At 38.7% G+C, this 14,978-nt stretch overlaps 1 protein-coding gene across 2 annotated transcripts in view; it reads left to right on the forward strand.

The window, feature by feature from the left end:
* iars2 (isoleucyl-tRNA synthetase 2, mitochondrial) overlaps window positions 1-14,978 on the forward strand; it is a 31,921-nt gene that overhangs the window by 6,298 nt on the left and 10,645 nt on the right. The window contains exons 7-20 of one of the 2 annotated variants that reach the window (XM_088354715.1): window positions 49-136; window positions 354-469; window positions 541-710; window positions 774-864; window positions 940-1,091; window positions 2,279-2,439; window positions 4,421-4,523; window positions 5,657-5,750; window positions 9,965-10,045; window positions 10,908-11,016; window positions 12,075-12,177; window positions 13,054-13,176; window positions 13,256-13,387; window positions 13,464-13,570. In XM_088354715.1, coding sequence (XP_088210841.1) covers window positions 49-136; window positions 354-469; window positions 541-710; window positions 774-864; window positions 940-1,091; window positions 2,279-2,439; window positions 4,421-4,523; window positions 5,657-5,750; window positions 9,965-10,045; window positions 10,908-11,016; window positions 12,075-12,177; window positions 13,054-13,176; window positions 13,256-13,387; window positions 13,464-13,570 — 1,630 coding nt within the window. The remainder of the gene's footprint in view (window positions 1-48; window positions 137-353; window positions 470-540; window positions 711-773; window positions 865-939; window positions 1,092-2,278; window positions 2,440-4,420; window positions 4,524-5,656; window positions 5,751-9,964; window positions 10,046-10,907; window positions 11,017-12,074; window positions 12,178-13,053; window positions 13,177-13,255; window positions 13,388-13,463; window positions 13,571-14,978) is intronic. The other variant, XM_088354716.1, reaches the window with a different exon arrangement.

The following is a 14,978-nucleotide window of genomic DNA, read 5'->3' on the forward strand; positions in this document are numbered from 1 at the left end:
TGGGTTATTTCTTGAAATGTCGGGTAAGTTTTGTTTTGAAATTTGCAGGTGATGGTGATATATATGTTCTGGTGTGGACCACACAACCTTGGACTATCCCTGCCAACCAGGCGGTTTGCTACATGCCAAATGCACAGTAAGCAGCAGTAATATAATTTTGCATTTACAAATGTCCCTGTAATGATCAATAGCCATTGCCCAGACTCTGGTGTGTTAAAGACATGTTTGTCAAACATTTAGCTTGACTACTTAACATGTCCAGGTTTAAAATTATTTCATTTATGAAAAAAAATTGGTCAAACAACTAATTGCCCTATTGTAAAGTGAACCCTTTCGGTATTCTCTATTTCTAGGTACTCAGTGGTGAGGAGAAAAGACAACTCACAACTGCTTTTGATAGCTACAGAGCGCACTGTTAGCATAGCAACGGTGTTGGGAACAGAACTGGACACAGTTTCAACCTTCATCGGTTACTTCAAACTCTCCATGTTGTTGTGTCCATGCCAAACTGCTTCTGAACATCTTGTATCCTACAATTAGGATCAGAACTCGAGGGCGGCCTGTGTACACATCCCACCATCACCGGCAAGGAAGTTCCACTTTTACCCGCCAATCATGTAACAATGGCAAAAGGCACCGGACTTGTCCACACAGCACCAGCTCACGGCATGGAGGATTACAGTGTAGCCTCTCAGTTTCAACTCCCTGTGGTGGGTTGAATCAGCAACTACACTTGAGAAAAGATGTTAAGTGTGGATATGTTTTTATTCAAGGAGTGTATTGTGGATGAGGACGGCAAGTTCACTGAACTGGCAGGACCTGAGCTCCAGAATATGTCCGTATTTAAAGAAGGCAACGAAAAAGGTACAGAAAAAATGGAAAGGAAAATATGAGGTTGTTCAGTCGTTCTCATGTTTTGTCTTCCTGTCCGTACCTTAGTGATCTGCATGCTGAAGGAGTGGGGAGCATTGGTGAAAGAAGAGGACTGCGTCCATAGTTACCCGTACGACTGGAGGACCAAGAAACCAGTCTTCATCCGGTCCAGCAAACAGTGGTTCATCAACACGGACTCTCTCAAGGACAAGGCCAAGGTGTGCATTTTAGATATGTGGCACATTAGCGATTTTTGGTTTACCGTGTGTGGCTGCGCATACCAGTCCTCAATGGCGCTGCCATTTTTGCCCAAGACACACCAGTGATGGTGAGTGTCTGGCACTTGGGTAAGAGGAAGTGAATAAAAATTAAAAATAAAATCTAAAGGCAAGTCAACTTTGACAAGATTAATTAAAATATCCATTCAAATAGGCTATTCCGCTAAAGTTACCCAGCCCACAGAACCGAACAGCATGAGATTTGAAAATCGAAACAGTCGCTTTGTTGAGGTCTTTTGCGCCCTGAAGTTTAACGTCTCACCAGTCTGGTCGAACAGCCTTGCAGCGCGAGACCACGTGCCGTTATGACAATTTTTCATTTATATGGCCTTTGTGGTCATTCGGTTTGTTCGCCCGGCAGGCAATAAAGAGCAACTCCTGTCCATGGTTCCCTTTTTAAGGACCAGTGACGTGGGTTTACAGATCAAAACCCACACTTTCCCATTGGGTTTCAGTTTTGAGCCAGTTTCTAGATTAGGGGCGATTTTACCTCTAAAAACAAGGGATGAGTCAGTTATTTAAAAAAATAATATTAGTTTTCTTTGTACTATAACCTAATTGACTGAAAATAAATTCTATTCTATATTAGCCAACCCCCTAAAACTGCTTTTAAATAGCCAGATACCGAAAAAAAGGGTATGGGACCAAGATATGCATAGGCTTTTTTCCGTCAGCCCTTTTTTCTTTGTTTTTTCTTTTCTTTGTAAAAAAGATTAATATTCTGGTAATAGCAAACACTTGTACACCATTTTTGTATTTCGCAATCATTTGTTTTTTCAACCCTAGCGTTGTCACTTTTGTCCACTTTCTTCTGATTATCATGGGCAGAAAAGGCAATAAAGCACATTGAATCACAATAAAATGAGATGTTGTCTCAAACACAAACGGTATGGCGGCGATTGACTGAAAAGAAGGAAGAGAATGAAAGGGGCGCATGAGGACAGTAAACGTCTACAAGCCATGGGGAATCTTTGGTGGCTATGCCTTTCTTATGCCCCTTAGTATATTTTGTTTAATGTGCAAGTAAGCCTACCCCCTGATTTCAGTATTGTACTTTACAGTTTCAAATTTGGTTTATATGAGGACATATCATAGTTGAAAAGAGGTTTTGGTGTGTGTTTGTCCAGGACGCGCTGCAAAAAGTTCGCATCATCCCAGAGTCTGCTAGGAGCAGCTTAATGGCCATGCTGGACAGACGCACCTACTGGTGCATTTCCCGCCAGCGTAGCTGGGGCGTCCCCATTCCCGTCTTCTACCACAAACAGACTGGCGAGGCACTTATCAACAAGTAAGGCATTCTCAGCACGAGACGTGGGATGAGGGATTAAAACTCGGCGCCTTGTCTTCTGCGAGGCACAAAATACATGAGACCTAGGGCCCAATCCCATTCCTCTCACTTGGCCCTGAAAACCCTCCATAGGAAAGTGCCCTCGGTGAGTGGAGTGCAAAGTGAAGATTGTCCCCTAGGAAATTGGACGAGACTTGCAAGGTTCCACCCCAGTCCAGTAGATGGCCGTAATACGAATTGGCTGTAGACCTCAGTGACATATTGGTCTATGTCACGTGTAAACAACTCGAGTCTCAACCTGTGGTGTGGCAGTTGGAGAGTTCGTGCAACGTTAAAAATGCCCGCTACAGCTGTGTTATTACCTTTTCCGTGTCTTCACTCAACGGAGGAGAAATGTGCTATACTGAAGATAGCTTCGCCGCTATGTAGCGCTGATTCATCTTTACAAGGTACGTACACTCATTAAAAAAAATGACCCGTTCGGTCAAATACAGTAAGGGTTAACATACAACGCACATTCACATAATACCCTATGTTTGTGTAGACATAAATGACAACCTATTTATTAGTATCTAAATGCCATTTCATGACATATAGTAGAAGTCTTTAATGTGTGACATGATGAAAAGTAAACAAACACAAGAACAGTCCACCTGACCCTTCAGCTGACATAATATCATCACCAAACTTCCCTGTACGACCCAAACACCTCAGTTCATAAGAAATTTGATTCAAAAGAGTTTTCATGGGATATAAAAAGGTCATTTCAACATTTTTTCATGATGCTTACATCACAGTAAAAGCTGTCTTTTTCTGTTCTATGCCCACATTTATGTCTAAATTGTTTGTTATCTATTGTGTTCCAGAGTGGCCGTCCCATAAGCGTGGACAGGTTGGACAGGAATGTTGCCATCCTGTGCTTATGGTTCGATGTGGAGTCAGAACTTATTCAGGACTTAAGGTTGAGCAAGAAGGTTATGTGGGCCCTGCAAGAGCTGCTAAAGAGGGAACAGGACCATAGCTAGAGGTCCTGGTCTACGTGTACTGGCTGGCCCACGGTCTGTCCTACCGTGTGGTGTCACGGGTCTTCAGGGTTCCCAGGACCACCGTACACAGAATTGTCCACAGTTAATATGGAATAAATTGCCCATAAGCCATGTTTCAGGCTCTGGAAGTCAGACCCACATTTGCATCCTGTGCATCTTTATTTTGAGTAACACCTTGGTGGTTTAGTTCAAAATGATGTGAGATACTGTGTGTGAACTATGTGACTGTTGGACAGAAAACAACTACAAATCACTCCAGGTTAAATAATAGTTTACTTTCAGAAAAACAAACTCACATTGGGCCGAAATACATAATAGTAAATAAATAATGTGTCACAAATTGTAACAAAAGTATACCAATACTTCCATAAAGCTGGAAAACATAAACTGGAACTTCATTGAGTTCTTAATAAAATAAAATATTTGTATTTTATAAAACAGGGAAACATTCCAGAGATGTCACTGTTCTGGAAATTTGTCCACGAGCTTCCCAAAAAGGATCGGGAATCGCTCAGTTTTGGCCTCTGTTTCCTCGTGCCTTTTCTTCACTCTGGCAGACTCCTCTTTCAGAAAGTCAAGGAGTGTATCGTGCTTCCTTTTTTTATGGGTGATTTGGGGTTTGGCGCCGGATTGGTAGATGCCGATGATGTGCCCGGTGGTGTGGATGGTGTGGTAGCTGTGATGGTGACCAGCTCTTCCACGGGACATTCTACAGTGGCCTTTAGGTTGGGTGGAAAAAAACAAGAATTACTTAATGCTGGTGTATTGTACAATAACAACTGTGTATAGGATGCTCAACAAGTTGATGTATTTATTGTTTTTGCAATATTTCTCCTCTTTGCTGTCAAGACTAATCTCATGGGATTTGTGTCCCGTCATCATGCATGTTGTCAAAGTTCAAAACCAGTTGAACACATCTGTTTCTGCCTGCACAGACACACTGTATCCCATGTAGCGACTCTCTTCAAGGAGAAGGGCAGCGACTGTTGGTGGGAGCTCCCGATTGACACTTTACTGCCAGCAGATCTGCTTAAGAAGGTAGGTCTGGCTTTGTGTTTGTAAATGTACTTTTAGGATCATATGCTAAAACGGTCGGGAATCTATGGCTTGCGGGCCATATTTGGCTTTTTTCATGGGTACAACTGGCTCTGAAATAAAATTTGACCTCAAGACATTTGTTGGTTGTGTTCAAAGTCAATGAATTGGATCCTTAGTCTGGTAGATGCTAAGCCGAAGCAACAAGTGGAAGAAGTGTTTCAGTCTAGTGTAATATATAGTGCAATTTTCAACTACAGTTTATAGTCAGTGTCACACCAACTTGCACCATTTTGGCAGTAGTTCGCTAAGAAATCCTTTAATTGGAAGCTCATTAAACTATATATGTTCACTGTTGAGATACTTTATGTTGAAAACCCACAAAAAATCCTTCATACACCCAAAATGGCAGCAAACCACTGAGAGCAATTTGATTAGGTGAGTGGAAGATTTAGGCTCTCCCTTCTCCCTCTTGCTCAGTGCCGTCTGCGCCAAAGATAAATTTGACTTCATCCGTCTCGTTTTCAATATTTTGTGAAATTTTTACAAAAGAAATTTGCTTGCACCTAGTTTTGAAACTGATATTTCGGACAAAAATGAAGGTCAAAATGAGCTACACTACTTTTAAGTAAATGAGGGAGGGAAACAAATTTTAAGTGGTATATTATCAATACGGGAGTCAGGCTCTGGCATTATTACTATTATTATTATTATTATTACTTTATAGACTATCAAATCATCAAACTTCGCACAGTAAAAAAAATGTCCTGAAAAATGAGCTGGACCTGGACCTGAACCAAAAAGGTTTGCGACTTCTGTGCTAGAACAACATCTAGTAAGAGCATTCATTTTCCTTCATACTGTGTTCGCCAGTGACTGATCTGACTGAATTAGATAAGTGTTGTTGCACATTGACTAAAACAGGTGGCAGTAGTGCTCTCATTGTCGGCATTATTGACTCCTCTGCAAATCGCTATTATTTTCTAGTAGTATATCTTAAATTCTCGAATGATCCAACCTTGTGGCTGTATCCTGGTAAAAGATCTTTTTTACATATCAGTAAAGTTCTCTTATTTTTGTTGTGTATGAGCTCATGAGCAAGGTGCTAACATTTGTTTTATGTAATTTCCTCTCAGAGCAAAGCTGGGCAAGCGGGTGACTACATCCGTGGAGAGGACGTGCTTGACATCTGGTTTGACAGCGGCACATCATGGGCAGCTGTTCTAGAAGGTGAAATTCCAAATAATTTGTTATATCCAATGAAGAGGCATATAATTTTTTCTGTAAATTTGCAACATCCCAGAATGCATTGCATATTTTTGTTTTGCAATACAATAACAATGTCAATAATAGTCATGATAACTATAAAATTACAGACGCTTCCCTACTTACAAGCATTTGAGTTATGAAAAACGGTATATACGTAAAAAAGCTTTGCAATGTTAAAAAAATGTTTGTTTTAAACCAGTTTATTTATTCATCTTTTCATTGTTTTATTTTACAGGAAATACAACTAAATAAATTCCAATAATGGGTTTCATAAAGCAAATGAAGAAAAAATGTGCAGTTTTTTTTCTACCTGGCTACCTTTTTAGCTTTGTAGCCAGCTCTCTTCCTACATTTTTAGCTTTGAAGCAAGCCACCTAGCTAGCGTTTTACGTTTTTTTCATGCTATTTAATTAATATTCTATATTTTTTGCTAGTTATTAGACAAAATGTTGGCTTACATTCTAGCTAGTTATCTAGCAATTTTTTTTAGTTTTCTGTCTGGCTATTTAGTTGTCTTTTTACTCTTTTAGCGAGCGATCTAGCTCCGATTTAGTATTTTATCCGTTTATTTTTTCAGCTAATTATCAGGCTCATTTTTAGTTATTAGGCAAGCCATCTAGATAAGTAGCTATTTTAGTAATTCATATAAAGCAGGGTTTTCTTTGCGCTAATTCGCAACAAAAAGTAGCTTGACGCTTGAAAAAGGTAGGAAACTCTTGATTTAAATAATATGTAAAAATACGTAAACTATTGTATAAATATGCATTTTTTTAATCTACTCATAGATCGAGAAATTTGTATTTGTTTTACATAACATAAGCCTCACCAAAATGGAGCTGACATAACTGCAACATGTATTTTAAACCCGAAAACCTTGTGAAACGCTTGGCAAAACAATTCGGGGAAAAATGGTCACATTGAGTCTCGAGTCAGAATTCCTCCTTGTGCTCTAGGCACTCTTTTTCTGTTGCACTATACAATACAGCAACATTTAATTGTTAAATTATATACAATTTCCCTAAACAATCCTGTAAAATTTGCCCAAAATCCCAATCAGACTTAACCAAAGTAAATTGAATGCTGTTTTTGAATCGGTAAGAAAATATGGATGGTTTGGGTCTCTTTTGACACGCTGATGTTTTCACTGCAAGTGCTAAGAAAATTAAGTAATCAGAGTTGGAACACACAGAAATTGAAGGACTTTAGTCTCTCCTGTTTTTTTGTTTTGTTTTTTGTTTTCTCCCTTGCTGCAAATTCCTGCAGAAAAGTGTAGCATAGGCATCTTAGCTGAAAAACAGTTGGGACAATAGCATGAAACCTTAGCTGGTCCCAGGTCAAAATTGATCACACTCTGAAAAACTAAATATTAAATTTTACACATTTTTCTAAAAGTATGTCAAAGCCTTTCTAAAAGTGGCCATTTGGAGAAGACCAGTTTACAGCTCTAAAACCTCTGTGACCCTGTATTTTACTTTGGCCAATTCTTAGACATTGTGAAAGAATTGTAAATAATTGACGTCTCTTTCCAGAAATCAATCACTGATTTTGCAAACTACTGTAAAATGGATCCCGAGTTGCATTACACATGTTTATCGTCGGCTCTGATTTAAATACACATTGTAAATATGCGTACCATTCTGTTTAAAACATCATTCACTAACCAATGTCTCAAACAGCATTTGAATCCGAGATTTTTTAAGCTAAAGTAGGTCATGTCGGGTTGTTTTTAATGCAGGTACTTTATAGGTTATCGTAGGCCAAGGACCGTGAAATAAAGCTTGCAATTGGTCAAAAATGATGTCAATCAAAAGGTCAATGGCTAACGGCCATTTGGAACTAGTCTTACAAGCCTATAATAATGGGGCGAAACAAACCGATTACAACGAGGATCGTCAAACAATGTAGAAATGCTTTTAGGCAGATTATTATTTTAATCTGATCACATTATCGTGTGTTATGGAGTAAAGATTTTACGCTGTTGAATCACAGGACTGTTATGGATGTGTAACGAGACCATGTTTGTAAAGAATAATTTCATGAGTAGAATACTACGGCACGTTTTTGGTGAGTTACACCAGTTTTATAGCTTTCGGGTATCCTTTTTCAGACTGATAGTGATGTTTCTGTAATGAATATTTATTTAATGGTCAGATCTTAAACCCCAAGAATTGATGCTTTCCAATGAAGAGTGAATTATCACTGACATATTTTAGTGACTCGTCTCATTGTGAAGACATGATTTTGCTTCTCAACAGTTTGATAGCCTGCCGGCATGCCATCAGGGCGTTGAGGATTTAATAACAGCATCCAGCAAAACTGAATGCACCTTGAAGCTGTAATACTATAGCAGTTTGCTTATAACTTTAGAAAGATTTTTAGAAAAGGTAGTCTGGTTGTAGTCCTTCCACTTTTGCTTGAAAGTCAAAACAAAGAGGTAATCCCCTTTCCAGGATGACCAGGCTGCAATGGATGTTGCAAAACACAGACATCCATAGGTCATCCATATGCTATTGAATATTAGTGTGTTTTAAGCCTAGTTTTAAACAGATCCACTGAGGTTGCAGATGAAATCTCAGCGGGCAAAGCCCTCTACGTACTGGAACATGAATGGCGAATTCTCTCGAACATGTGGATCTTTTTTTGGCTCTTGGATTCACAAGGCCAGCATTTTTGAGAGAAGGCTCAGATCAGGCACATAGCCAGACATTAAATCCTAGTAAATTTGGAATAATACCAACAGAATCTTAAAATCACATCTTAAGATGACAGGGAGCCAAGCAGGTTAGCCAAAAACAGGGTATTGTGATCAAACTTTCTTGTCTTAGTTCAGAGCCTCGCTCCAGCTGCAGGCTCTTGATGCTAGACTTAGGGAGACCGGATAGTAGTACATAACAGTTATCGAGACGGGAGGTAACGAACACATTAATTATAATCTCAGCATCAGACTGGGACAGCACAGGGCGAAAAGTGTGCATGAATGGAAAAAAAGCTGTTTTAAAAATAATCTTAATAATTATTATTAAAAAGAAACCATACCTGTAGCATAGTGTGGGTGTCAACGTGGGGCTGCTGCTAGGACACGTTTACTTCCGGGTTGTTTAATTTTCCTACACAGTTTTTTTTTTATTCCAAACAGTCAGGTTTATTTATTTTACTTATTTATTTTTGGGTGTGGGTATTTTGGATATCGTAAATTTTATGTTGATTTAATGAAGTGCTTTGATTTTTTTTTTTTTTTACTTGAGTTGTATTAAAGTATATAAAAAACATCTACTTCTTGGTTGTGTTGCCTTCAGGATGAATTAGGTAGCATAGACAGTAATCTTAATGTGTAACTCTGAGGACAGATTAAGGACAAATATAAGACCTAGATTTTTGAGTCACTCTGGGTGATATTACATTTGTAATATTTCAGTGAGGCAGGTCTCCAAAATTCCCGAATTGAGTGGGGCAGATTCCTCCATTAGAAGATACAAGCAGGTGTCATCTGCATAGCAATGGAAACTGATATTATACTTGCGAAAAATCTAACCTAGCCGTAGCATTAAAATGCTAAAAAGAAGGGAACCAAGTACTGAGTAACACTAAAGGGCTCAGAGGTAATTTCGCTGAATTTAACACAATGCATCCCATCTGAGAGGCACTATTGCTTGAAAGTGGCTATGAATTATAACTGGCCAAGATGATCATAATAATAATAATAATTATAATTTCCATGTATTGTCATTCTGTGTAACAATGTACACAGAACGAAATGTCGATTACACCTGACCCGTTGTAGCGAGCCGATGCAGCCGCAGCCAACAGAGGGCGCAGCCAACCATGTTATAAGTCTTAGTTATGACTCGGCCGAGGCGCGAACCAGCGACCTCCCAGTCTCAAAGCGGGCGCCTTACCATCTAGGCTACTGAGAGTGGGGAGAGAGAATTTGCAGCTGATGTTTGATTTCACAAACCAATTCAGGTTCACACATTTAAATGTGCGGATAATAAGAAGCTGTACTTATTCTTTCACTGTCAATGACATTGATATACGTCAACGGGTCATATTTTCCAGGCTGGCAGTAACTTTTAATTGACATTATACATTTTTCACCTGAGGTTTGGAGTGTCATGTATGTACTTTGCAATCAAAAGTGAGATCATTTTTTTCCACATTGGAATTGTCGTTTCCAGACGAATTTGATGGAGACTCTGAGGAGCCTGAGACTCGTCTCAGCTGGCTCCCAGCGCCGCTGCGCAATCCACTGGTCACAGGTTGTCAGATCAATCTGCTTCAGAGATGAACCTTCTCATTTTTTGCAAGGCGCTTCTTTCATTTGCCTTTTCAAAACTTGCTCTTTCTGACTTGGGCTAAAGTTTCAGATTACCAGACAAGCAGTGGTCCTTGGCCTCCTATTGCTAACACTCCTTTGCATGCAGGACTTCTCCTGCTCTACCATTGACCCACTGCACCTCTTTCCAACAAGTATATTATTACTTGACGAGAATCAAAACTGCCTACCGTAAAATTCAATATGTAATGCATTTCAAAATAAAATAATGATTAATGATATTTTTACATTTAGATATACAGTACAGCGCTACAATATACTTCGAATCTTCCGTAGTTTGCTGTGTGAGTTTGTAGAAAATTACATTTTCTATGAAAAGGAACCATTTTCCTTTTATCCATCTAATTATGTATTTGTTTAAATTCATTAAAAAAATGGATATAGATACAAAAACCATGGTGTTCTGTGGCCTTTGAGACTTTTTGTGATTAAGGGTATACAGATAAACATGACTGAACTTGAATAGTTCATTGTCAAAATATTTATTTTTTTATCTCTTGTTTGCTGATTATATTTTTTTCATCCAGTTTCGTTTTCCCTTTTAATTTTGGCAGTTTTGGTCCTGTTTATACTCAATCCCGGATGTCATGTTTCCAATTGTCTCTGACCTGGGACAGGTCAAATTCCCACGAAAACATGTTTAAGTACGCATTTGCTAACATCTTTTGCCCTCTGATTTTTATTTCCACACGTCTTCAGTGGTCTTTGGACAAGAACTAACCGAGAGTTAACTGTCTGTGGATTGATGGCAGGCCAGTAATCTGATTTTTTTTTCTCTTCTTAAGAGAGTGATTGCAGGGCAGACATTTACATGGAAGGGAAGGATCAGATCGGAGGCTGGTTTCAGTCATCTTTGCTCACCAGTGTCGCTGTCAGAAACAAGGCGCCCTACAAGTGAGTAGTTGCTATTCTGTCAATTTCAGGGTTCGTACAGGTGCTTGAAATTCATGAAATCATATTGTTGTGTTTGCGTGATGTGCTTGAAAATGCTTCCCATTGCCATTTTCTTGCCAGTCTGACTTTATAGATCAAGCATTAAATGAAGGATTAAACAAAAAAAGTGTGTGAAAATGATGCCAAAACGCATGCTCTAAATCATTATGGTGTTGTGTGAAACATCACCGCCCCCTACTATCCGCACCCAAGAGGACAACTCTATTTAGAAAACCGGGGCCTAAACGTCTTCTTAGTTTTTTTGTTTAATAATATATCATCAATAATGATAAAACTTCAGGCGCCAAAATATTTAGTAATGAATAATCATAAAATACATATCAATTTTAGCTTTGTCCACGCTGAACAGATTTCAAGTGGAACAACAACACAAAATCCCTTTAAATGCAAAATAATAAAATGTGAATTCAAAATATTAACCCAGTGCTATAGATAAATGATTAAATGCATAAGAAATAGCAAGTTAGGCACAGATGCTCTGAAAAACATGCAAATAGAAATAAGTATAACAAAAAGCAAAAGATCAGCAGTCTCTAAGATTGAATAATTGAATGCACTCTGCTTCAGAGAAATCAATATCATTAAAAGGAGTCAAAATTTGGCTAATTTGTCTACTTTTTATACATACAGTACTTTCTTTGTGTGTTTGTCTTCTGTATTGAACTTAATTCTTACCCAACACCTAGAGAGCCTTTTTCTGGTTTGTAAACAATGGTGACATATTGCATTGTTGAAGCAAAATGGCAGTATGTCAGTTTATAGCAACCGTTTGATACCATTGATACAGACTTTATTTTAGTCATCAAAGTCAACAACAAAAAAACGTTCTTTGGATTGTCCGTGGATTTCTACCTTTAAAGATACTGAAAAAAATTGGCCTTGAATGCTCTTGATAAAGGTACCAATGAAAAGCTGTACGAACCCTGAATATAAACATTATTAGCCAACTTTCATGTTTACTATGATAATGGTGTTTGTGTGTGTGTGTGAGAGAGCAGATCTCTGGTAGTCCACGGTTTTGCAATCAATGAGAAAGGAGAGAAAATGTCCAAATCTCTCGGGAATGTTGTGGATCCGGACGTCGTCGTCAATGGTGGGAAGGTAAAAAGCTAAAGTCTAATGTTGGATTGTTGGGGTAGAGAGGGAACACTTTTGATTTTTTGTTATGTTTCTCTGAATCTAGTCCCGTTGATCAGTTTAAGGAAGCGCCAACCCCCCTGCACTGGAAATTACCTGCGGCATTTGTGTAGCTCATGGGTGTCAATCATCAATCAAGAGAAAAATGAGTTGCTGTTCTAAATATCTCCACTGCGCCACTCAAAAAGCAACTGTAGCTCTTTCCTAATCACTTTTTTCTCTATTTCTTTCTTTATTGCTCTCGCCCTCTTTCTTTCTCTTTTTTTTCTCTCTTTCTCTTTTTTCCCTCTTTCTCTATATCACTCTTTTTCTTTCTCTTATTTTATCCATTCCTCCTCTAATTTTATTTATTTGTCTTTTTTTCTTGCTCTTCCTCTTTTTCTTTCTATTTCTTTGTCTCTCTTTCTTTAATCTGCTACTCTGGCACCCATGAGAATGATTTTTCAACAATGTGGCCCCCGAGCATAAATGGGTTTGACACCCTTGGTGTAACTTAACACACTCCAAAAAAATACTGCATTTGAGTGTAGCGTACGGACCCTTGATTTTGAATAAGATAACGATACAAAATTTTGTTTCACTTTTTCTCCACTCAAACTAACCATTTTAAGTGACAAACCTTGAATACATGTGCCATGATAAGTCATTTATTGACGACGTAAACTATGAACACAATACACTTTTTTTTTTTAAACAATATTTACGCAAACTCGCGTTCCAGCGGTGCCGATAAAAGCAAATGAAGAAGCGAGGCGTACTCAGGAAATCTGTCAATTACATCCAAGTAAAAACGACAATAAATAAATGGTTGTTTCTTAGTAACGTGATTTCCCTTCTCAGGATGACCGCTTGCCAGCCTACGGAGCAGACGTGCTGCGATGGTGGGTGGCTGAGTCCAATATTTTTTCCGAGGTTCAGATCGGACCTTCAGCCCTCAACTTGGCCCGAGACAACATCAACAAGGTAGCGCTTGCATCCGCCTTTTAAGGCCGATTTGCGGCATTTTCAAATTTTTGATTTGTTCTTTCTCATCTCCTAAAAGCTCCGGAATACTTTGCGTTTCCTGCTCGGCAACCTTGAGGGTTTTGACCCTCGGACTCAGGCCGTCGAAGCCAAAGACATGATGTACATCGACCAGTACATGTTGCACCTGTTGCGCGAGTACAGCATGAAGGTAATACAACAAGGTTGAATTATATAATGAATAAACCCCTTGCAAATGTTGTTTTTTTTTACATTGAAATTTAAAGGTGACGGATGCTTACTCTGAGTTTGATACGGGCCGAGCAATTCGCCTTCTCCAAGCTTTTATGAGCAAAGACCTCTCCAGTTTTTATTTCAGTATCATCAAAGACAGGTAACTGCTTTTTATCAGTAGCTTGAGTCACTAGATTTTCACAGTTGGATTCACTTCTCTTTCGTGAATGTAACCACTCCGTATTTACAGGAAATTCTATTGTGAGTAGAAGTTCTGAGCACTTTTGGGTCAACTTTCCCGTTTTTATAGTTTTCGGGTATTTTGTTTCAGACTTGTCGTGATGTTTCTGCGATGAGTAAATTTTGAAATCGTCATCATATCTTCATACCAACAGTTTAGGCTTTACAATTATATGTGGCATGATGTATTTCAGTGACTGGTGACATCGTAAAGACTTGACTTTGTTTGTCAACAGTCTGACGGCCCACCAGCGGACCCTAGGAACGTTAAGGTGTTAATGCACTGCATGGAGTCTAAATGTAAACAAAACACGCAAAGAAAGCCACTGGGCTCTAGTAAATGTAGGAACGTGCAATTGCACTTTATTCTGGGAAAGTTCCCCGAATAAAAGTTCTCCTGAAGTCAAGCGCGCCCACGTCCCCCTTGACAGAGCCTTGCCCCATTATTCGAAAACCACTGCTCTAGCGTCACTCGGCACAATAAATTTACTTAAAGATGTTTTTTATATCCATATTACTAAGTAGCACTAATGCAAAATCAGGACTTCCTTTCTCTTACCTACACTGCAGACATAATTTGACTACCTTTTTGGCCCATGTTTTTACTTATTTAATGCTTGAAATGGTCATTATTATGTTTTAGAATTATAGTTTTTTTATTGAAATAATAAAAATAATAGTTTGATTGATAGGCCTCGAGCTAAACGTACAATCCGCGTGCCGACCTTTAGCAATTTTAGCAAATGAGCGTATTTGAAATTTGAGCTGGAGCAAAACTGAGTTTGCTTGTGCTTTATTGACGTATCAATGTGTTTAAAAAAAAAATCAATATCAAATATGTTTTGTGATGTGTTGTTCAGGGGCACATTGAGCTGACAACAATTCAAATAATATACAGTACATAAGGGTTTTGGAACCTTATGCTCTTTTTATGAGTAGATATGATTAGGGCATAGAATAGAACTTGTGCAATTATTCAATGTATTGTTACAAGCGGAGCCGATGGTCACACATGCGAAGCCAAGTCAATATCAACGCACATAGCATTCGGTCCTGTACACACATATCTATATCAGTGTCTAAAACTCATGACAAAAAGTTACCGTACACCAACTGAAAAGTTGCTGGCCCAGCCATAAAGTTGCCAGCAATGTTCCCTCTAATTTTCCACGGGTATGAGCGTTCACACAAAGACGGTGAGCAACGCTTTAAACAACAGTGAGCCACCACAATCCCAAGTGTGGCAAGATAATTAATTATCAAACATGTCTAAAACTTGACATCAAGTTACATTTTGCTGAGTTTCCGGCAATGCAGAATCATTTTTC

The sequence above is a fragment of the Urocampus carinirostris genome, chromosome 15, assembly GCF_059441175.1.
Source record: "Urocampus carinirostris isolate Australia breed hairy pipefish chromosome 15, RoL_Ucar_1.0, whole genome shotgun sequence".
Lineage (NCBI taxonomy): Eukaryota > Metazoa > Chordata > Actinopteri > Syngnathiformes > Syngnathidae > Urocampus > Urocampus carinirostris.